This window comes from Takifugu flavidus, chromosome 17 (genome assembly GCF_003711565.1).
Source record: "Takifugu flavidus isolate HTHZ2018 chromosome 17, ASM371156v2, whole genome shotgun sequence".
In the NCBI taxonomy this organism is placed as follows: Eukaryota; Metazoa; Chordata; class Actinopteri; order Tetraodontiformes; family Tetraodontidae; genus Takifugu; species Takifugu flavidus.
In genome coordinates this window covers 2,886,710-2,910,528 of record NC_079536.1, presented here as the reverse complement: position 1 = coordinate 2,910,528, position 23,819 = coordinate 2,886,710, and the positions used below count along the sequence as shown (strand labels likewise).

The window sequence follows — 23,819 nt, the reverse complement described above, 5'->3', positions numbered from 1 at the left end:
TGTTTCAATATGTTTAATTTAGTTTGGATCATGAACGCAGCACCAGAGAACGAGTACGGGGACGATAAGTAAAACGTCACATTTAGGCTTTAATGATGTTGGAACAGGGATGCAAACAGGCTAAACAGGCTACAGCAAAACACAATCAAGACAAAAGAGTCAAAAAAGATACGTTTTAAAAAAAAAAAAAAGGTGAATCCAAGTTCCTTTAATTCAAACTCTCCCCGTTAATCCCTAAAATGAGGCAGAAAAGTCGGTAAAAACGGCAACGTCTACTTTACAAAGATAAATAAAGCTTCAGTTTACAGGGACTTTGCTGGGGAGTCCGATTTCTTCTGGGTCCAGGTGGGTCCAGGTGGGTCCAGGCGGTCCAGGTGGGTCCAGGTGGGTCCAGGTGGGTCCAGGTGGGTCCAGGCGGGTCCAGGTGGGTCCAGGCGGGTCCCGGCTCAGTACCGTTTGATGAGCTTCGTCCTCTGGGAGGTCTTCCTCAGCAGGTGCCTGAAGTCGTACGGGTTCTCCTTCGTCTGGCTGTCGGCGGACAGCGTCCTGGGGAGGGGCCGCCTGTCGGATCAGGAAGAGGGACAAACGTGAACCCGCCGCTGTCTCGTCCTCCAGGTGAAACAGGAAGTGACCTCAGCAGACGTGGACTGGCTGACTGGTCGTGTTGGACCTGCCTGTTGTCGCCGTCGGTTCTGCGGGACTCTGGTTCGGAGGCGGCCCCCTCTCTGACCTGCCCCCCCGCCGACCTCTGGCCCACCGACTGCTTCCTGTCGGGGGCGCGGCCCTCCCTGGACGTGCCGTCCGGCGTCGGCGCCTTTGTGGCGATGCAGGGTTCCGAGCGGCTGCTGGTCACTTGCTGGTAGTACTGGTCGTCCACGTCCAGCAGCTTCCCTGGGCTGACGGTGACAAACAGACAGGACCCGCTCAGATAGGTGTCCAAATACCGCCTGAAGTGACCATTTTAGAGAATATGAAAAGCTAAACGTGCGAATTAAAAAGAAAAGACTCCCCTTTTGGCTCCGCCCACCCACCACCTGACCTCCATACAGTGGGAGATTCACACTTTCCACACGTTGATCGATACGTCGCACATTATTAACACAACACAGATGACCTCTATTGGAAATCGCTGGCTGCAGGCAGCTCTCTGGGGCTCCATCCCCGACCAGTAAACATTTCCAGTTTACAGAATTTGACCTTCTGGGACCGGTTAGCCTGACCACGGAGCTCTCTCCCGCTTTATTTTAATAACTTTAGAACTTAGCTGAGCTAATGTGAAGCTCATTTATGAGCTACATTGTTCCTCTTTGCTAAAATCATGCGACTTATCGAGCTTCCATCCACAGGAGCGTGCACTACTGTACCCGTCCACCAGGGGGCGACCAAGAGCACTTAGCGTTATCTCTCACGCGCGTCCTCAGAGTTTCTACCCTCCTTTGAGGCCGCCGTTAGCTGGAGATGCCATCTTTCCCTCTGACCTTCTCATCCTTAATGGCGCATGTAAGCTGCGCCCGACTGTCGGCGGCTTTATTTATCACCGTACCCCCCCCCCCCCCATGTTCAGCGCCGTTTGCGTCTCTTCACCGTCACGATAAAGAACCTCGCCGCCGTCCGCTCTATCTTCACCTCTGCGTGCTGGGCGGTAGCGCTACATTTAAAACACATACTTGTGTGTGTGATCTCAAGGTCCGTTTGCCCAGCGCAAGACTTTTAGCATCTTAGCATTTAGCGACCATGACCGGAATGACAGATGAGGCTAATGGGAAGTCAGTTCACCGACTCCCGGCCCAGTCCCCCCTCCCTTGGGTACGTGTCATTACTCTGGAGCCGCTGCGCTGAGCGAGCAGCCAGCGAGCCCTCGCGGCATTAGCGTTAGCTAGTTAAAATGAGGCGGGAATAAGAGCTTACCCTGCTTTCCTGGGCTTGCGTTTATCATCTTGGACAGATCTCTGGGGGGAGAGACGAGGACTGATTACACATCGGTGTCTAACCTGAAGGAAAAACAGTTCCAGAAAAGTATCTTCCACCACCAGGTGTGTCAGCGTCTGCACAAAGCTAAAAGTAGCATGGCTGTAGCATTCCTACAGCTGTGTTACAAATGCTAAACATGTACAGGCAGGTGGATCCTGTTAGCCTTTAGCTTGAAGCATTGCTACAGACTTCCAAGCTGGAAACAAAGTGCTGCAAAAGGAGCTATTTTCCAGCGTGCTACATATAATCGCGCAGACGCGCCACAGAAACGGCTAAAAACGGCGCGGGAGGAGCTGCAGAGCTCTGCGTGGTGAAGCAGGACTCACGTGAATCAGGTTGTAGTAGGTGGACTCCTCGGGGGTGTCGAGGGTCTTTGGCTGCTGGCTCCTGCGGGGGGTCCTCGCCTGCCTCTGCTCCGCTGTGGAGCCACAAAAAACATTTTACTTCCCACATTTGAAGCTAACGTGCGCTAAAACACCGCCACTCTGGCCGGAGGGGCTGCCGCCCTTTGACCTCTGACCTCACGGAGCCGCCCTCTCTGCTGATGCCAGTTTAACCCTGAGGCCTCTGGCAGCTTTGAATCTCCCGAAGGTGATTACGAGCAACATTAGCGCGAGACCCGCTAACTTTCATTTGTCCCTTCAATATCACGTTACAGGTGTGTCACATTACGACGACCTTTGCTGATTAATCGCTGCTCGTGTGCGGAGGAAACATCCATCACGTGCAGAAGCGCCGCAGCTAAAGAGGGAGGAAGTGTGTGATATTATTGAGCAACCAGCTAAAGGTCGCTCGGAAAACCTTTTATTAGCACCTGCTGTAATTGTCGGCAACGCTAGCTCATAAAATGCGATTAACATTCGGCGACCTTTCGAGGGAACGCCGGCGCCACTGACGCTGATCCGCTTTTATCGTGTTTGTCACAAACGATTTCGGGGATCGCGCGGAGGAAATTTTACGAGCCCAAGGTGGGACGGTTTCCAGGGAACTGTAATTTCAGCGCCGCGCTAGCTGCTCGAGGTCGCGCGGATGCTCGCCCGCGCCGCCTCAGGCGGCGAAGAACACGCTGGAAAGGGCAAACATGGCCGCTCTGCTCCGCAGGCTAATGCAAACGCTTCTGCTCTGCATCTGAAACACAGATTTTTAGCTTTAGCGTTAGCATCCGTGGCTAAGGGTTGGATGAAGACTTGTGAGGAAGACACAAATTAGTTTGCTTTGATCTTTAGGGAAAGTGGGCGGTGGCCTGACCGAGCGGCTCTGTGATCTGACCTGCTTTGCTTTGATCTTTGACCTGGGGGGCGAAGCCGTTGACGCTCTTCCCCCTCACAAACATGCCGCGGTCCTCTGGGTTGGACCGATGCGCCTGGATGATGTCGTTGAGTTTCTGCTGCAGGGCCACAAAGTCCTCAGAAGATCTGGAGACCTGCAGAGGACAGAAGAGGAGCTGCAGCCCAGGACGGGGGGGGGTTCCTCGGAGCCGGACTGTGGTGGGGAGGACCAACCTGTTTGGAGAAGTTCTCCAGCTGCTCCGCCTGCATCTGTGCTGCTTCCTTGCTGGCCTTCAGGTTCTTCCTGTCCTTGTAGCCCCTGAAGTTACTCTGGATCTTCACCGCCGCCTGTTCCTCCTCCAGCTTCTCAGCATCTGCATCGTCTCTGCGTTCCAGAACCACATCCTCCAGCTCCACGGGGTGCTCCTCCGGCTCCTCCAGCTCCTCCGGCTCCTCCTGCTCCTCCGGCTCCTCTCTTGCCTTCTCCTTCGTCGCTCTCTCCTCCTTCAGCTTGCGTCTCTCTCGATGTCCTCTGAAGTTGCTCTGGAGGACAGTGGCAGCCTTCTCTTCATCCGGCCCTGCCGGAGCGTCCTCCCGCTGTAGCTCGGCCTCCTTCTCCTGCGTCTCCATCTTCCTCTTGGGGATCTTTCCTTCCTCCTCCAGCCGTTTGCGCTCCTTGTGTCCTCTGAAGTTGCTCTGGAGCACCACAGCTGCCTTGGCCTCCTCCAGGTTCTCCAGCGTGATCTCCTCCACAGCAACGCCGCCTCCCTCCTCTGGGGGGCGCTGTGCTCTCCGGGCTGGGATCTTGCCCTCCTCTTGCAGCCTCCTCCTCTCTTTGTGACCTCTGAAGTTGCTCTGGAGGACGGTGGCAGCTTTGGTTTCTTCCTCCACGCCGACGAACCCCCCATCGGCTGCTTCTTCCACCATTTCCACCGGCTCTTCGTCCTCCGGCACCTGCGTGTGATCGCTGTCCTCGTCCTCGTCGGCCTCGTACGTGCTCTCCTCCTCCTCCTCGTTCTCCGCCGTCTTCCGCCGTCCGTCCTGGCCGCCGGTCGTCTCCTCGCCCCCCGGCGGCAGCTGGAACTGGCTCTTCTTCCTCTCCTGGAACTTCTTCCTCTCTTTGAAGCCTCTGTAGTTGCTCTGAAGAACCACGGCGGCCTTGGTTTCCTCATCCTCCTCAGCAGCTTTGGCACCTTCTTCTTCTCTGGTGATCTCCTTCTCTCTCAGAGCTTCTTCTTCTTCTTCTTCCCGTCTTTGTTTTGCTTCCCTGGAACAAACAGACACGTTTTCTCCTGGAAACACTGAATGCACCGCTCGGGTTCTTCTACCTCCTCCTCTTGAAGCTCCTGCGCTCCCTGTGACCTCTGTAGCGGGCCTGGATTTTGGTTGCAGCTCGGTTCTTCTCCTCCATCAGTTCCTTGTACTTCCTTCTTGCCAGGTAGCTCCTGCAAACTGAAGAGGATCAGAGGTCAGAGGAGGTGTGACGGGCCCGGCCAGGATCTCTGCTCTCACCGGCCTGAAGCTGGACCACGGAGGCCTCCAACTTGGCTTTGATCTTGTCGTCGGCCACCTTCTTCCGGGCTCTGTGGCCTCTGTAAACTGCAACATAAAGCTTGGAGTCAAAAGTTCTGGCTCCAACGTGGACCGAGCTTCAGTTCACACACCCGACTGCAGCACCAGAGCGCTGTGTTCCCGCTCCGATAGCGTCCGGCGGTACCGCCGGGCCCCCAGCCAGCCTCTGATGTACGCCTGGAGCAGCACCACCCTCTGGGTGGCCTGCTGCACCATCAGGTTCAGCTGCTCCACGTGGTAGTACTTGAGGAACACCTGAACCAAAGGAAAGTCGGCGGTAAGATCGATGCTGGAAGGCCACCAGGGCGATGCTCCACGCGGTTCCGCTCACTTTGGTCTTCCCCATGGCCCAGTTCTCCAGCTTCGCCTTCTCCAGTATGGCCGTGCAGGTTTGCCGAGTCCCCGCTGGCTCCTTGTGAGCCGGAAAGGCCAGGATGTAGTACCTGCAACAGCCGTGCAACTCAGTGATGGATCACGCCAAGCGAGCTCCTGCGGGCGCGTGGCGCCGGAGCGCTGACCTCTTGATGAAGTTGGCGTAGAGGATGCGGTGGGAGTAGCCCTGCCTCCTGATCTTGGCCGTCTCCAGGACGCCGGTGTAGCGCAGCTGGACCAGAACCTTCTCCCGGTCGAACTTGTTGGCCTGGCGGTCGTTGTTGGGTTTGATGCAGCGGACGAAGTGCGGCTGCCCGGCGACCATCTTGGACAGCAGGTCCATGAGCGAGAACTGAAACGAGTGCGTGTGAAGGTCGGCGGGCGGAACAACGGGAGCATCAAAGCAACTCGGCCGCCGCTTTGATGACGGACACATGAAAGAACTCACCCGGAAGTACGAGGCCACCGTCTGCGTCCGCATGTTGGTGGTCTCCCGAGGGTGGGAAGGGGTTTCTCCGGGCTCGCCGGGCTGAAATAAACCAAACGCCACTGGTGGAAATAACCACTACGAAAGGTGCGTTTCTATGGCAACGTGTCGATACGACGTTAGCAGGGTTAGCGGAACGAGAGAGGCAGGAGCTGCAGCAACACGTGTTCGCCACGTCAATCCGACCTTGTTTCTGCGTGTTTAATCGCCGTTTGCATTTGTACCGTGTCGCACGTGGAGCGTGCACGTGTGTATGGGCGCGAGCTTTACCTCCAGAGAAGAAGACGCATGACACGGATGAACGGGAGAAAAAAAAGAGAAGGAGGCACACGGCGCTAACGCAGCTTAGCAGCTTACAGCGCCGTCAGCCTGTTAGCGGCGTTTCAAACGCGCCGAGTCCTTTGATCGGCGACATCAGCGGATGAAAGGAAACGTCAAACGCGGCTCAATTTAGCGCTGCTAGCGCTGATCTCGCTCCGCTGAGCGGCGCCGCCCGGAGCAACCTTTGAAACGACTTTACCGGCGTCTTCTTTGCCTTTCCTGACGCCAACTTGGGACAGAGTTGGGACTTGGGAACGGTTTTCGATGCTAAAGAAATTAGCAGGAGGCAACGTTGCTGTCTGGGTTTGGCTGCATGTGGAGCTAAGCTAGGCTAGGCCAGGCTAGGCTAGGCTAGCAGACGGGAGGGAAATGTGGTGATTACCTCACTGAAAGCATAAGAACTGTACAAGTTTTGGACTCCCATCTTTAACCCCGAGGAAAGCAGAGAAGAAGAAAGCAGATGTGAAAAAACAGGTCGGCTGTGACTGGGATCAGGATAAAACCGTAGTGGGCGGAGCCGTGGGCGGAGCTGTGGGCGGAGCTACCTTGGCGAAGGTGATGGTGCGTGTCGGTGTCCGTGGAATGCTGTTCATGCCTTTACCCCTGGTGTGGGCGAGGTTGCCTGTGGCACAAAGCGTAGCCTCAGTTAGCGCTAAGAGCGGATGCTAACTAGCGTGGCTAGCTGGCGGCTGCTCACCTGTCTTGGTGAGCGGGTGAGTGACCAGTTTGTGGATCAGCTCGTTTTCTGACGAGCGCAGCAGCAGGATGATGTCAGCCGGCAGCGTGTCCCTGTTCTTGGACAGGAAGCCGGCGGCATTATAGAGGACCTGCGGGTTCAGGACAGTCTGGGGTCAACGAGGGGGGGGCAGAGGTCACGACCTGCACGCCGCTGCCAGCAGATACCTTCCCGGCGTAGTGGTGAATCCCAAAGCCCAGGTCGACTCTCTTCGGCCTCCAGAAGGATTTGGTCTTGAGATTGTCTTCGAATTTCTCTACAACAGAAGAAGACGGACGCCTGAACGCTAACGGATCCTTTCGAGGCCGCCGCGGCGGCGAGCCAGCGACACCCACCTACGAGGGTCTGGTCGGTGGCCTGGGGGAAGCGGCTCTCCTCGTCCAGCAGAGACAGCATCCCCATGGGCTTCTGCAGGAACAGGTCCAGCAGGGGCCGGTTGTCCTCGTACTCGATCATCCGGGCGTCCACGTCCTCGTTCAGGTACTCATCCTGCACAGGAGGTCCGAGATGCTGAAAGGTCTGGGAGAGGTGTTACCCCTCCGCACCAGTAGGGGGCGGATATCACGTAAAGGCTCCACAGCGCCCCCCAGAGGGCAGATGGAGCCACAGAGTTCTATTCTGGGAGGACGGAGGGACAAAACCGGCAGTAGCATCGAGTGGACGAGCTGGATAACAGCACCAGCTAACGTGCTAACCACCCCCCCCCCTCCCCCCGAGAGTGAGATTAAGTAAAAACATCTACCGCTCATAATGGGCCCCGTTTTAGATGATTTACAGCGTCTCTTTACGACTGGGAGCAAATCGTTTAACATTAGCAACCAATTCTCCGCTGCCCTTGGAGGGGGGGGGGGGGGGGGGTCACAACCCCCCATAAATAAAGACAGCAGCATATTTTAGCCTCGCCGTCCTGCTGCAGGCGCGCTGACAAACGAGGGTGCGTTATCGCTGTTGGGATGGAAATGAGGGCGGAGCAAGGCGAGCTAACGCGCTAACGTGCTAGCGTCACCTGCTCCCAGGCGAAAATGTGCTGGTTGAAGTAAAACTGGATCTGCTCGTTGGCGATGTTGATGCACAGCTGCTCGAAGGAGTTCCTCTTGAAGTTCTCGAAGCCGAAAATATCCAGGATGCCGATGTTGGAGCCCTTGTCGTCCTCTCTGGGGGAGGGAGGAGAGGAAAGAGGTTCAGCTTCCTGCCCCATGACATCACTTCCTGTCTGGGTCTCACCCGAGGTGCCCGTCCGGTCGCAGCAGCGCGTTGATGCGGTTGACGATCCAGCTGAAGAGGCGTCCGTACAGCGCCTTGCTCATGGCGTCCCTCACCTCCGCCGCCTTCTCCACCGTGTTGGACCTGACGATGGTCTCCCCCCTCGCCACCACGCAGTGGGAGGTCAAGGCCTCCTGGAGCTCATCCGAGCGGATGCACAGCAGCGACGCCACTGGCGGAGCGCAGAAGGCAGCGGAGTTAGCGTCGCGCGTTGGTGGCGCGCGACCTGGCGTGCGCCGGCCTCACCGTTTTCCAGGACGGACACGTTGACGATGTTGCTCTTGTCCGTCTGGTGCTCCGAGGCCACCGGAGAGAACTCCACGTCGCCGGCGTTGAGGATGGCCGCCAGCGTGCTGTAAACGCTGCCCAGCTCCTGCGGCGACAGGTGACAGCGTCGCTAGCTGGTCATGCTAACTAGCATAAGCCGTGTTTATCCAGCAGCATTTGAATTCGGCGACACCGAGACCCCTAATAGAGTCTTCCGGCGCGGCGAGCACGCTAACAGTCGATAACGGAGACGGTGCGCTAATGTCGATGCGGCGCCGTGATCCCGCCCCCCCCCCGATGAGCTCGTACCTCCAGGGAGAATCCGATAACCTTGAAGCACTGCTCCACCGCGTTGAAGTGCTCCCTGTAGGACGCGTTGTTCACCATGTCGGGCCCCGGTTTGACGTGCTCGTTACACAGATACCTGAATCGGAAAAAGACGGGAATCAGGAGCGGGAGCGGGAACGCCGCTGTGGGCGGAGCGGGGGCGGACCTACTTGGGCGCTCTGCTGTCGGAGAGCTTGTAGTGGGCGAGCTTCTTCCTGTCGGCCAGGCCGGCGTAAACGTAGTAGAAGATGTGGAAGTTCCTCTCGCCTCTGTGGGAAGCATCGACCTGATCACGGGATGGATCGGAGCAGCAAACACGTAAAATGAGCGACGGGAAGGGGGGGGGGGGCGTTTACGCTGCCTGGTGGATGACTCGGGACTTCTCCAGCAGGTACTCGGAGATCTTGGCTCCGACCACGGTTCCCCCGCAGGTGAACTTCATCTCCAGGTATTTTCCGAAGCGGCTGGAGTTGTCGTTGATGACGGTGCACGCGTTCCCGAAGGCCTCCACCAGGTTGTTGACCAGCAGGATCTTCTCCTGGAGGCTCCGGTTGTTGGCCTGAAGGACGGAATTCCGTGGGAAATCGGATTGACGGGAGTCCCGGTGCGGTTTATCCGTGACTCACCTTCCCTAGGAGGGTCAGCTGCTGCACCAACAGGTGAGCGCTCTCCGTTTTTCCCGCTCCGCTTTCGCCGCTGATCACGACGCACTGGTCGGCGTTGTACGACACCATGGACTGGTACGCCACGTCGGCCACGGCAAAGATGTGCGGCGGGTTAGCCGTCCGCTTGGCGCCGATGTACAGCTTGGAATGCTGGGAAAAGATGGCGTGTGAGTCAGGCGGGACGCACCGACGGGCCCGGGAATGTGCACGACCACGGACCTGGGGGGCGTAGATCTCCATGGCGTGGAACGGGTTGACCGCGATGAGAATGTCGCCCACGTACGTGTAGATTTGGTCCCTGCTGTAGCGACTCTGGAGCTGCTCCGTCACCTTGTTCTGGAATAACGGCCGGGAAGAGTGGCGCTAAATTAGCAGCTGACGTGCGCGTTAGCCTCCGTCGTTGGGACGAGCTCACGGACGTTAGCATGGACTCAGCTAATGCTAAAGCTAGTTCACGTGTCTTGTGGCCCCCCCCACCCGTACCTCGTCTAGCACCTCGAGGGCGGCGAGGTCGTCCGCGTCTTCCTCCTCCGGCTGCATCATCACGCAGCTTCCTCTCTTGGTGTGGATGCGCTCATGCCTGACGTTAGCAAGACACAGACCCAAGTTCTGATTCCCAACCACGACCTGTTGCCTGTTACAAGCTGCTTCTTCTTCCAGACTAAGTGGCGGTTTCTGGGAGCGTGGGAGAACCAGGCGGGAGCAAAACTCCGGTCGTCCACATCTAAAAACAGCCCATGTATCCAGCTGGAAATACATGTGTGAACGTAGCTACGCCAGACGCTCCGCGCCGGCTAAAAACAGGAGCTAATTATGGTCTACGGGCTCTGAGGCCGGGGTCAGTCGTTACCTTCCGTCACTGTCTGTGCTCCTGTCTGTCTTTCCGTGGTGGCTTGAATGACAGAAACAGGATTAACACTTCCAACACGTGGGAGGGACGCTAGCGTGGCGTTAGCTGATGTTTATGTGGCGTGTAAAACAACCAACAGGAAGAACAGCTGGAAACAAGAAGGTGCTAGCATAGCATTTACAGGAGGATGGTTCGGTGTGGGCGGGGCTTGGCTGGAGCCGCCGCCCCAGGCTGGACGACCCAGCAATGGTTGTTCCTGTCACCGTAGCTCATGTAGCACACGCTAACGTGGTACCTGGTCTTCTCAATGGCTCCCATCTGCTGGTTGAGGTCAATGAGCTCGATCAGCTGCTTCTGCAGGATTTTCTCCCTGCCGACGGAGCGTCTGATGAAGTGGTGCAGCAGCAGGTCCAGAACGTTGGGCCGCAGCTCGAAGTCCTTGATCAGACACCTGCGGGGAGCCGCTGCTGAGCGCCGCGCTGAAAACAGCCGTGAAGGTTTCGGGCCCAGCGGCACCGACTCACCTGCAGATGAAGTCGTTGAAGGCGTCCGACCAGAGCTCGGGCTGGTGGAGGGTGGGCGGGGGGTTCCTGTCGGGGGGAGAAATGGGACCGATAAGCAGGGAGATAAGAGGAGACTCGGGGAGGAGGGAAATCCAGACCATTAATCACTGCAGACGTCCAGAGGTGTTTCTGGGGGGGGGGGTCAGAAATGTGGAACCTGAGCTTCAGAAAAACGCCGTCAAAGCTTCAACAGCTGAGTTGATTTCTTGTAATTCCTCTTTCGGCATCGTGGTCGTTCCTGGCAGCTGCTAATGCCGTTTACAAGCTAGCTGACAGTGATAAACTCAGCTAATTGGTGGGGGGGGGGGGGGATGCGTCTTGTTTTTATCTCAACACACAACCTGCATCTAATGCTAATGCGCCGATGGATGGAGTGTTTGGGCTCCTTTTTTCCATCAAGGAGACGTCTGGGAACACAACAAACAAACAAAGCCCTTCGCTAATAGCAAAGTAACACAATCCAAGCTAGTTCCAAGCTAATGCTACAAAGCTCAACATTTTGAAGTCGATTGAAGGAACAAATTAGCTTGTTTCCTGAATCACATGAGCTGTAAATGCCCCCCCCCCCCCCCCGTCATATTCTGGCTGCTTTAAATGGCTAAAATGCTTTAGGAGGCTAAAAGAAAAAGGTTTGAGTGGATCCGTTAGCTGAGGAAGAACCTGCAGTGGTGGAGGGACACAAGTGTGAAGACAGCCTGAAGCTCTGGCTGCAGCAGTCAGACAGATTCTGAGGGAGCTGCGTGATGAGCACGACCCCCCCACGCAGAGACAACACACACACACACACACACACACACACACACACACACACACTTTTACAAACAATTACTTTCACCTTCAGCTGACAGTCCTGAGGAAGGGCTGCTGAAGAGGAAAGAATGTCGCGGGTACGAGGGAGGGGGGCTCACCGAGGTATTTTGAAAAGGGCTCTCATGGGATGGAGGTCGGACAGGGGGGGGTCTCCGTCGCCCAGCTCGATGGCGGTGATGCCCAACGACCAGACGTCGCAGCGCGCGTCATAGGTGGAGTCCAGCTGCTGCTCGCACGCGATGACCTGGCGGAGAGGGGGGGGGGAGGGGGGGGGTGTGTGTTTGGGGGGCTAACTTTAGCAATTAGCAAGAAACCGCACAGTATTTACAGATGAAAGGAGAAAAGTGACACATCAAAGGTTCGAATGTCAGACGTCAGCGTGACTCTTTTAACGTTAAACCTGAAGCCAGCAGAAACGGCTAAAAAGATCCAGCAGAAGCGGCTAAAAAGATCCAGTAGAAGCAGCTAAAAAGATCCAGTAGAAACGGCTAAAAGATCCAGTAGAAACGGCTAAAAGATCCAGTAGAAACGGCTAAAAAGATCCAGTAGAAACGGCTAAAAGATCCAGTAGAAACGGCTAAAAGATCCAGTAGAAACGGCTAAGAGATCCAGTAGAAACGGCTAAAAAGATCCAGCAGAAACGGCTAAAAAGATCCAGCAGAAACGGCTAAAAAGATCCAGTAGAAACGGCTAAAAAGATCCAGCAGAAACGGCTAAAAGATCCAGCAGAAACGGCTAAAAAGATCCAGTAGAAACGGCTAAAAAGATCCAGCAGAAACGGCTAAAAAGATCCAGCAGAAACAGCTAAAAAGACGAGCTAATCGAGAAAACAAGAGAATAAAAAACTCACCTGAGCGCTAAAACAGCAGAAAACAGCTAAAAGGCTTGAAAATGTCAACAACTGAATAAATCAAATCTGAAGTGAATCTTGTCCGTCCGCAGATCTCCTGATCTGATCTGAGACGTCCGGACCGGATCTCCTGATGACCTCATGCAAATGGGATTAAATGTTGGTCCAGATATTCTAATCCGGTCGGCCAACATGCAAACCTCATGTAAAAAGAGAGAAATCTGCAGGTGCTACAGCTAGCTAGCTTAGCCTAGCAGGGATTCATCCCTGGGTTGTTGCTAGTGGGGGGGTCACAGGGGTGCCGGTACCTCGGGGGCCATCCAGAAGGGGGTTCCTACAGAGGTGTTCCTCCTCAGGCGGGTGTTGGTCAGCTGGGCAGAGACTCCTGGGGGGGGGGGGAGAACGTTAGCACGTTAGCTTCCATCTCCAACAACTTTTACTGTCAGCGGGTGAAACTGGAAACCGGAGCGATGAAGGTTTAGAGCGGAGCACATCGTGCATCCTCCTGATAAGGCTGTCGCTATGGCAACGGGGGGGGGGGGGGGGGGGGGGGGCAAGACTCACAGTTGTTTTTACACCTCGTGTTCTGGGTTCAGGACCCGCAGATGTTTGGGGGGTAAAAACACTGACGTGGGCCAGGCTGTGGCTCCGCTCTGGTCTGGACAGATCAGCGGTAGAGCCCCCCCCAGTCTGGGCCAGAGCCGCAGAGCCCGAACCATCACATATGCTCACATTAGCCGCTAGCTTAGCGCTATGAGCTCCAGCGGCTCTGTGTTCACGCGAGCTTCCTCAGAGCTCCATTAAAGCTCTCAGGCCCATTTCGGCCCGGATGAGCTGGAGCCTGGTGGTCCTCGCATGAGAACCGCTAATGCTGCTAATGCTGCTAATGCTAATTACAATATTCATGAAAGAGGCGACATATTTGGTGATGAGTCACCGCGGGGGCTTTATCTCAGCCTAGCGTAGCGTGCACGGTGGGCCACTAGAGCCAGTGTGACGGAGGGTCCACGTCACAGCGCCGCCGTGGCGGGAGAGCGAGACTCTTTGTTTCTGGATGTGACCCAGATACCGAAGTGGCTGTTCCAGCCGTCCGTGATGGTTCTGGGGGAGGTTTTGTCCCACCTGCTGCGACATTTAACTGCATTTTTGGGATATTTTGCCCAAAAAATGGCAGAAAAACGCCCTGAATCCACCTTTGGAGTGGCTGAAAGGTTCTTTTAGAACCCCTTCAGCTCCAACATGAACAATCGGGTCAAACCTGCCGTGTTCCATCCGACAGCCAATAATTATTAAATCCACTAAAATGCTGCCCAGCGGCTGAACCAGTGAACCCAGTGAGAGGAAAAGCTTTTAACAGACACCCACAATTAGCAAACGAATGCAAATTAGCACACTCCAAGTGAGTGTGTGTGTGTGTGTGAGTGTGTGTGTGTGAGTGTGTGTGTGTCCTCCTACACACGTCGCTCCCTCATTTGTTTAAGGAAAACGCCGAAGCAAATCAGAGACGAGGCGATTGTCCTCCGCTGCCCTGAGCAACAGAGACGCCGCCGCCGCCGCCGCTAACAAGCTCGCTCCAGAGGGGGACTCGCCCCGCCCATTTATCAACGGAGCGTCGGATGTCCCACAATGCATTTCTCAGCCAGCGCCAGGGAGGGCGGGAGGCGTGCACTTCAGCGTCCTCACGTCTGTAGCGTAATTAGCATGTTAGCTTGTCGTACCGAAGTCCACCAGTTTGACGCCTCCCTGCGTGGTCAGCAGGATGTTGTTGCCCTTCACGTCGCGGTGGATGGTCTTGTTGGCGTGCAGGTGCTGGAGGCCCTGACGGGACACAGATCGAAACCACGGTTACCGGGCAGGAGGAGGCCCCCCCTCGCCCCCCCACGCGGCTCCTCGCCGGGCTCACCATGAGGGCCTCGTGGAGGATGTAGGCGACGATGGCCTCGTCCATCCTGTCGCCCCGCCTCAGCAGGCCTTTGGCCAGATCCGTCACCGAGCCGCCGTTGCACAGCTGAGGAGACAGGAAGGAAGGAAAGGATGAGAGGGAGGAAGGACAGAAAGATGCTCCCTTGTTCCCTTAATTCTGCCCTTCTTATCTTTCTGGGGCAGCTTGGGGGGGCGGAATCCACGGGTGGGTTCTATTTAATCTACGCCGCGATGACTCAGCAGGATTAATATGAAGTGCACGGCGTTTGTTTGGGCGTGCACGGCGTTTGTTTGGGCGTGCACGGCGTTTGTTTGGGCGTGCACGGCCGAGAATTGAGTGAACAAAGATGAGAATCAGCGTCCCGCCCCCACAGGAGAATGTTTACGTGCCTTTTTCTGCTCGTGCGCTGCGTCGCTGCCGATATGGAAGCCGTCAATAGCAACTGCCCCCCCCCGAAAATGACAGAAAATCACCCGGTAGGTTGCCGTGGCAACAGTAATAACCCTCAATTTGGGCTTTTCTTTGGGAGATGCCAGAGGTCTGCAGCAAAGATAAAAGCGCCCATTATGCTAGCGCAGGCAGATAGCGAAGCTAAATTGTAGATTTGACGTGCAAACACGTAAACACGGACTTTCACATCAAACCAGCGAAATGCTGCGCGCTAACGCTCCCCGCTAGCTTGTTTTTATTGGGCTCTTTGAAATTGAAAAGATCTTTTCTTCAAGAGTATTTTGGTAAGACGGGAAAACCGTTTTCCCTCCTCATCAGTCTCCCGTATAATCAGCCTGATTGAGCGCGCTCATTAGCATACGCTAGCTAATAAGGCTGTTTCATTCGTCCGACGGTGTCTCCTCTCTTCGCGTCTCACTTTGAAGCGTTTCTCGTCTCCTTGTTTCCGTCTCTGTCTCGGCGTGCGTCCACATGGACGTCTGGTCCGACGTTGTAGCTTTGTAGCTAAGCATTAGCGCTCGCACTTTAGCCGCCACGGCGGTCAGCTCAGTCTGGTGGCGTTTCGACTGTAAAACGGCTTAAATTTAGAACATGTGCCATCAAAGGTTCTGCTCAGGTTGTGGCTGTTTGTCCAAAGAGGATAAAAGCCTGAATATTGAGCAGCATGTTCTCCATTACAAAGGTCATGTGATCGTTCAGTCATGCTAATGAAGGCGTCGGATCAAAGAAGGATGAAAGAGTTGTGAAGATGAAACAAGCTGCCGTTTCCCCCCGAAGCTCAAACACAAAGATGGCGTCCTCGGCCGCGCCCCCGGAGCTGGATTCAACCGGCGGTTTGTGTGACCAGTTGGACGGTCGCCACGGGCCTCAGCGCTGGCGGTGTCTGCTTACCGGCGCCGTTTATCCTCACAGCTCGCCACCAAACGCCATTTTACACCTCATTGTTATTAATGAAGGATCAGGACGACCAGTCAGGGAGAAAGTGTCTTTGATGCGTCGCGTCTTTGAACTGGCGTCACGTTAGCCTCATAAAAATAAGAGATCGAAATCAGAGGACGTCCTCAGGTGACCTGCGCACCCCACGGAAAAGGATTCTTTGACTAGAATTTGCAGCGTCACGCTGCTTTGATGTCACACTGCCTTGATGTCACATTGCTTTGATGTCACACTGCCTTGATGTCACACTGTTTTGATGCCACGCTGCTTTGATGTCACGCTGCTTTTATGTCACACTGCTTTTATGTCACACTCCTTTGACGTCTGCTGATGCAGCTATCGCCGCGGTGCCGACGTGCACCGATCAGAGAGCGGGTTAGGGTTAATGAGCGGCGTGCACGGCGCCCGAGGGTGAGGGAAGGTCACGTGACCGCTCGCTCCTGTGACCTCACAGTTAAATGTTTATTATGAATTCGGCCTAAATGTTTCCTCCCGTGTGGCGTTTTAGCATCAATCCACCTGAACCCCTGCGACACGTGAACTCTGACATCGTACGTGCTCGTGCTCGTGCGCTACACGTGCACGCTGGCTGCGAGGGGGAAGCTGTCACAGCGTAAACGGACTTCCTGTTTGAGAGCTTTTAAGGGCCGCAGATGAAAATGCTCCTGAATCAGGTTTTGATTCCCAATTATGAATGAAAGCGGCTCCGCCGGGTCCATCTTTGGTCTGTCTTTGTGTTCTGAGAGCGGAATCAGACCGAGGGACATAAAAGCTCCCTCATCTCTGCCCACAACCGCCGGCCTGAAGCAGAGCGCTGCGGAGGCGGAGCTAAAAGCTGCGAGGGGCCGACAAAAGTGAGGGGAAGCAATTTGGAGAAATTCTGCTGGTAATGAGCGACAGCTGCTGATGGTGGAGGGGAAAAAGGAGGAGGGGCGGTAACCATGGTAACCAGCGACATCAGCACACACACACACACACGCCGCCAGGCTGTGATTTCAGCCTCAGGATCACGCGGCAGGTTTGGCCTGCTGGCAAACAGGAAGTGGACAGGAAGTTGTTCACCTGTTCTCTGGGCTGCAGGTGACCCTGAGGGGTCGCGCAGGGCTCCTGAGGAGGAGCGGCGGCCATGAGGAACACAGGTTAACGAGGCTGATGTTGAGCGTCCATCAAAGAACCGTCGAAAAACATCAACGCTTCTGGCAATTTGGACTCATTTTCATCAATTATATGTCCGAAGTTTGACACAGGTTACGGTTTCCTTTGATCTTTGACAGTTGTTGCCAAGCGATAGAGATGACAGCCAAGGGGTGCAATGCATCCTGGGTAACCCAGGTGCCTCCCCTTTGTAAGGAGAGCAAAGCATTAATGGGCTCTTTGATCTACAAAGCGTTTCACATGAGAACACCGTTAACTTTAGCAAAACACAAAGGAAAGGAATGAAATCAAACACAAGTGAAAGAAGAGTATCACTGAAAACTACTGCGGTCCCTGAAGGCAACACGAAGCCCCTCAGATAAACATTCGCGCCGCTTTTCTTTCTTATCGCCGTTTCAGAGACGATCGAAGGATGAAGCGGAACCCCTCAAACGCTCGCCGTTGGCTCGGAGGTTGACCTCTATTACACGTCTGTCTGTGGCCTGACATTTCCCTTGATGACACGTGAGAGGAGGCGGAGCCGAGCGGCCGCCGCCGCAGGAAGTCTTTACCTTTACTAAGAAACCAGGAGAAAACCCTCCGCCCAGCCGGGTGTCATGTGACCGCCCTTTTACCGCCATGGTACTGACCCAGACTCCCTGCGGTGGCTTAAGCAGTTACGTAATCTCGGGCCAGATTTGGCGCCCGCGGCACCCTGGCGAGACGCGGCGCGTAAATCAGACGTTAATCCGCAGCTCTGCTCCATCTGGACTACATGTGAGGCGGCGGGCCGCGAACACAAAACCGCAGAGGTCCCGTTGGGCCACGGCGGGCTCGCTCACCTCCAGCGCCAGCCACAACTGGTCCCCGCACTTCACGTCCTTCTTGTAGAACATCCCGTAGAACTTGACCACGTTGGCGTGGTCGGAGAGAGCTTTCAGGATGTTGTACTCCGCCTCGATCTCCTCATCGATGTCCTGGAAAACGGCACCAGAGGGTCAGGGTCGCAGCGCTGCTGCCTTCGCTAAGCTATGCTAACTGCATTTTAACGTTAAACACTGTCGTAACGTGAAGATCTGCCTCGTTCCCACGCTAACAGATGCAACATCGTGCAGCTCTGCCAGATCAGCGATTAGCGTCCTGCCTGCTCTCCAGGAAATAGAGGAACTCCTCCAAATGTCCCCAGCTCTTCTAGCATCTATCAGCTAGCATGTAGGCTACAGTTAAGGCTACAGGATTCCTGGGTTTCCAGTTGGATCTTGGTCGGTTGATTGAGTCCAGCAAAAGCTAACGTTACAACCCTGCTAACGCTACACTACGATACATAGAGGGCCTGATTAGCTGCTAATGCTAACGGCTGGACTCACGTGGATGGGATCCAGTATCTTCACGGCAGCTTTGCTTCCGTCGCTTTTGTTCAGCACCTTGTAGACTTTTCCGTAGGTCCCTTTCCCGATGGTCTCGATGATTTCCCAGGTGTCAGTGGGATCCGGAAAGTTGTCAAAGACAATCGATTTCCCCGATTGTGGAAACATCTTCAGGAGAGTTCTCCTGGGAGAGGGAATGAAAGGCTCATTTCAACCAAAGATTTCAACAGTTTGTCGCCTCGGATTCACAAAAAATGCAGAATTCCAATTATTCGGTACTCACATCGTCCCCCAAATAAAAGCCGAGACATGTTTGAAAGAGTTAATCACCCATTTCTGTGCAAAAAGGTTAGCATGTAGGCAGAGGTAGGCTGGGCTGGCCTGGCTCGACTGCGGGTGTTAACCCCAGAGGAGGAGCTAGCGTTGGCTAATCTCACCAGCTAGTCCCTCTGCACCGGGCCTTCCATTGGAGCACGCTAAGTGCTAAGTAGTGGAAGGCGCTGTGGGATTAGCGGGAATTAGCCGCCGCTGCGGCGTGAGCCTTTCCACATATAGACGCCCATTCATGCTCAAAGGAAAGCTGGTTAGAGGGCCAGAGCGGTTAGCGACCGCAGCATTAGCTGTGATTTTGGGGATCGGGTGACGTCCGTCATTGTTGATGTGGGACAACTAGACACCCGCGCGTGTTTCCACACGGCGCTCGTGTTGGTCAGGCGTGCGGCGGCAAAGACGCCCTCAATAATGCATCGCTGACCCTCCGCGAGCTGCGACACTGGAGACGGCGAGGACGGGACCACACACAAACTTTATCATTGAATTTCAGGGTGAAGGTTGGAGTCGGTCCCCACAAAGATAGCAGCACCAAGCTGGGTGTGTTTTCTGACCATGTGCGCTCCAGATTTGCGGCTAATTGTCAGCTAGCTGTCTGTTGTGATTAGGAAGTAAAGATTAACGAAGTATGAGATTAATGATTTCAAAATAAAAGGTGACACCTGCAGGGAATAATCCGAGGTCGAGTGGGCGGATGATCCCGGATGATCCGATTCACCGCTAACGAGCGTCAATAAAAAGGTGATATTCCGTTCCTTTGATTCCGCTCAGCTCTGCGTAACGATCCCAGGCTCACTCACCTGTTCAGTAATGGCCGACCACAGCGTTGCCACGCAACAGCCGCGCCATCGCCCCCTTGTGGTGCCCTCTGCCTGCGTTTGGAGCTTTACCTCCTTCAGCAGGGTTTAGTTAGCCAACCAATCATCATTAACCCAGAGAACCACATCAGAAACACCCAGAAAGCGTCAACGATCCTCTTCCAAATGTCAACAAAACAGCAAATAAACCATTTCTGTTCAAATCAAGCGATCGTTAGGATAGTTACGGACCTTGGATGGACGAAGAGGAGGCAGAAACCACAGACCTGAACACAACCAGAGGAGAGACGGACTCCCGGACACTCCCCGAGTTTGCAAATGAGGAATCCAAATGAAGCTAAATCAAGCGGAAACACAGAGGATGACCCTTTAAAGGATACGTACAGTCGCCTGGTGCTAGCATCAGCTGCCGGGTCCTAGCTTGTCCGTCCACCTGCCTGAAACATGAAGGATCCACCGTGCGCACCAGCGTTATCAGGACTCTTGTAATTAGTTTAAGCAATTACACATAGCATAAAGACGTGCAGCAGCCTGCACCTGATAACTCTGCTAGTGCCATAAATTAGCCCAGAGAAGACGAGCTAACAACAGGTGAGCGCACGAGGAGTCAGGTGTAACTGGCCGTGACTGTACTGGAGCCCTTCCAGCATCATTTAGCGGTGTCCCATTACGCCAGAGAGAGTAGACGGTAATGTAGCTTAGCTGAACATCCACTCTCATGTCTTGTTTGTCTTACAAGTACAAACCATCACGACCAGCACAATTTAACCCACAAAAACACTATTTTCACTAATTGGATAGAAACACAAAACTGTTCCTGAGCTAAAGTTTTAATAGGACAAGCTAAAACCAGTTATAGTGGCTCTTTTTTCCACTAGCATAATATGCTAATGCCAAGTAAAGCGCATACAACCACGCGGCTACAGTGGTTAGCAGTGCTAACGACGCGTCATGTAGGCTAACTTCTCTCTAAACGACCTTGCTGAGAGGAAGTGAGCTTTGGAAATGACTGATTGTCAGAAGCTAATTGTTTAGCTGCACTCGACAGGTCTGGAATTTGGTTATTTTGTATTGAAGAGGGGAGAAAAATCATTTATTATGTGTTCATTCAGCAGCGGAGACACGCAATCATTGATCCATCCAGTGAATCAACACTTTAATAAAACCTGAATTGAGCCTAGCAGCCATCACAGATCAAGGTGGACTCGAGCCGCTGCCCCCCCAGGAAGATTTATGAGACAGATTTACAGGTGAGTCCACCTGGCCTTTAGATCAACCCTCCCCAACGAGCCGGGTCCAGATCAGCTCCTCATTTTTGGAGGAACTGGGAACAACATTGTCTCTGTCAATCACAGAGGCGACCTCTGTCCCTCCCCCACCTCCCCTCCCCTCCCTCCGTCTGGGACGGGGGATCCCCCCCCCGGTGATCATCGTGCATCCTCCAGACTTGGGGTTACCGAGACAAACGACCTCATTTCCTGCTCCGCTGCTTTAGAAATGGCTCCTGAAAGCGGAGCCAAGACGTGCTGATGCACCATAACGGGGGCGAGATTACCAGAGGTCCAGACGCCCCCCCAAACAATGACAACAGCAAAATAATGGAAGATGAATTAATTAACGATGCATTTCGGGGGTAACCACAGCGACAGCGTCAAAGACAGCCCTGAGGCTAAAGAACAAAGAAGCGGCTAGCACATGCTAACGTGGCAGAGAGATGTTAAATTCAAATCCTTTTGGGTCTTGTGAGAACTTCTGGCTAAATAATCCATCTTTACAGGATTCAAACACTCTATGAAATGTTGGATAAGACCCCCCCCCCCCCCCCCCCCCACACACACACACACACGCACACACAGGCACCCAAATGTGTCGTGTGTTATATAAGCAGTTAATAGGCTTGATTTTCTGACAGGTAACCTACATTCAACTCGGCAGCATTTTCACACGCTTTAGCGGCTTTAGCATCAAATCGTCCTCTGACTGACGCGCCACGTGTCCCGTGTTATAAAACACGCTAAAGAGCCTTCGGGAAGGAGCCAGTAGGCACCGTTAAAGCATATTTTTAATGGAAAAAAACAACCCAAACAGGTTTATATTCCACAGAGAAAATCAAAAATTAGCTGCCTTGATGCTAACAGTGTGTAAAATATTAATATACTCACCCAAATTGACCATTTAAACTTGTGAAACCAGCAGATTTACAGAAGAACACGTCCTGTCTGTGGTCGGACGTGACTTCGGACGGATTCACGTGTGTAACGTGTTCGCAGGTTCACTGCAGGAGCGGCGGGAAGGTCACACGGCCCAACCGCAGCATTTCTGACTCAAACAGGAAATATTCAGGACAAAGTAGAGCTCAGACTCTAAATTTTATGCCGAGTTCATCAAAAAAACCAACACCAACATCACGGAGGGGGACCCGCATCACTATTATTAAGCAAAATCTATTCATCACGATCAAAACCAGGAGTTTGTATGAGATTTTTAACAAAGATGGAACTTAAAGGCCTTTATGGGAGAAAAGTTCTACTCGTGACACTAATCGTCTTTCAGAAATTAACGACTTTCCGATTGATTCTGTTCGTATCGTTATTTGGACTCTGGAATCCACGTTAAAACACATCAAAACCCTTTTCCAGGGTCTAAACGTGAGTTTTGCTACTGTGGGTTTGAAGCACAGGCGGCAGTTCATGAGTGCTGATCGACTGATTGATAATAGCATTGATTAGCTCGGCCGCTCTCTCTTTACATGGAGGATCAATATCTATACAGTGGCGCCATCGACCACGGGCCGACGCGTCCGTCGCTGGGTTAAACCCGGCCTGCGTGACTTCAACCAGGATAAATCGGTGTTTTGATTCCCTTCCTGAGGCCCTGAGTCACACCTAATCAAGCTAGCTGGGCAGCGCCGCCATTTTAGCCATGCTCAATCTGTATGAAACACTATCGGACACAATCGGGGGGGAACCGGAGCTGCTCTCACAGCCTGTCATGCAGATCCGTCGGCCATTGTGGACCCGGGCCGACGGGCTGATCCAGGATTGGCCGCCATTGTGGCGGATCGGTGAGCCGTGACCTGAGCAGCTGTGGTTTATGGCCAATCATGAGCCACTTAATGGAGCGTTGGGACGGTGCGGTTGATAGAAAGATCATTAATGGGGCAACCTTTGTTGCCGTCAACCTGATAATGTGGCTCTTTCCAAATGTTTCCTACCGTTTATGACGGGTTTTTTACTGAAAGTAGAAACCGTTTCATTGATTTAAGCAGCTGAGAACCTCAAAAAAAGATGCTAAAACCAATAAGGAACTTGTTTAGCAATAATTAGCATCCGCTAAAACACTGACTCATCCTCCTCCTCCGCAGGCAGGTTGTGCAACGTCCACCCTTCATCTATTATTGTGCATATTTTAGCACAACACACTTGAGCTAATGAGACAGGAAGCGGTTTATTTACTGGAGGAAGTGGCCATCTGGGTTGTTAAAGGCTTCCGTTCCAGGAACTCAAAACTCGGCTGTCAGAAACACGTTGCTTTCCGCTGACGCTAACACTAACACCGTTTTTCCAACGGAAATATTCTTTTAAGCTCGTCTTTGGGGGGGAAATAGGCAAAAAAACATGAGTATCCAATAATTAATGATAAAGCTCAAGCTATTGCAATATTAGCTCATTTGGATGATGTGTAAGAGGAAAATAGCTCACTACCGCCCCTAAAGGGAATAACTGGTACTACACACAGATGGTTGGTTAATTCCAGTGAAGATTGGACTAACAGACACAATCAAACGAACGTTTAGTCCCCGGAGGGACTCAAGATTCACCACCAGGGGCAAACCCGCCACCTCTGGGTCACCAGAACATGTGTGGGGGTTAAAAGGAACCGGGGAAGTGTGTAATAAAGCTGTTATTAACATGAGAGGAGCCGGAGACGCATGAGGGGGCTCCTTCATCTCCCCTCACCTTCAAATCCTTTTCTTCTTCTGTCCTGAAGATGTCCGGCCTGTCCGACGTCACTGGGAAACTAACCAATGGGATTGGAGGATGAGCCGGGATGAAAGTGTCCTTCCACGTCACACGGAAGATCTCAGTGTCTGGATGATGATGATGATGATGACGATGATGATGATGACGATGATGATGACGACGATGATGATGATGATGATGCGTTCCTGGACGACTGCCACCCACAAAAACACGCCAGACAAGGATAAAGTCAAGATTTATAGAAACACAAGTGTTTGATGTGTTCTCCTCCCATGATGCACCTCTCCACGACACCTGGGGGGCACAGATCAAAGTGACCCTGACCCCGTACATGGAGGTCGCGCCAGCTTCCTGTCTGGTGGTCTCAGCATCTCTGCAGCCATCCCGTCAGTTCTGCCGCACTCAGCCGCCTCCTGGGCGCGTGGCGGCTGAGTGCGGCCATCTTGTTTCTGAGGAATCAACCCCCCCCCCACCCCACCCGCCCCTCTGGGCTGAACCGTGAGCGCCGTGGTGCGACGCCCCCTCCAGACGCCTCAGCCGAAAACACGCCAATGG

At 53.9% G+C, this 23,819-nt stretch overlaps 1 protein-coding gene across 11 annotated transcripts; it reads right to left on the bottom strand.

Annotated features, from left to right (window-relative positions):
* Nucleotides 1–69: 69 nt before the first annotated feature.
* myo3a (myosin IIIA) lies at nucleotides 70–23,685 on the bottom strand. Of its 11 annotated transcripts, XM_057012873.1 has the most exons (37): nucleotides 18,417–19,594; nucleotides 18,134–18,317; nucleotides 17,609–17,743; nucleotides 14,226–14,330; nucleotides 14,041–14,140; nucleotides 12,631–12,707; nucleotides 11,571–11,716; nucleotides 10,624–10,689; nucleotides 10,395–10,550; nucleotides 10,100–10,141; nucleotides 9,733–9,829; nucleotides 9,469–9,585; nucleotides 9,211–9,399; nucleotides 8,941–9,143; nucleotides 8,755–8,853; nucleotides 8,567–8,681; nucleotides 8,237–8,363; nucleotides 7,952–8,162; nucleotides 7,734–7,881; nucleotides 7,063–7,216; nucleotides 6,895–6,983; nucleotides 6,689–6,818; nucleotides 6,537–6,613; nucleotides 6,374–6,415; nucleotides 5,632–5,712; nucleotides 5,330–5,535; nucleotides 5,143–5,254; nucleotides 4,904–5,066; nucleotides 4,752–4,838; nucleotides 4,568–4,691; nucleotides 3,474–4,506; nucleotides 3,241–3,394; nucleotides 2,298–2,389; nucleotides 1,909–1,949; nucleotides 675–896; nucleotides 425–561; nucleotides 70–355 (listed from the first exon to the last, which is right to left on the bottom strand). In XM_057012873.1, coding segments are annotated over exons 1-36 (5,241 nt in total). In that variant the 5' UTR covers nucleotides 18,419–19,594; the 3' UTR covers nucleotides 70–355; nucleotides 425–446. The 11 variants fall into 11 exon arrangements, with proteins under 11 accessions (XP_056868853.1, XP_056868847.1, XP_056868852.1 ...); XM_057012867.1 differs by lacking the exon at nucleotides 18,417–19,594 and adding exons at nucleotides 23,241–23,457; nucleotides 23,546–23,678 and having other exon boundaries at nucleotides 70–896; XM_057012872.1 differs by having other exon boundaries at nucleotides 70–561; nucleotides 18,417–19,593.
* Nucleotides 23,686–23,819: the final 134 nt, after the last annotated feature.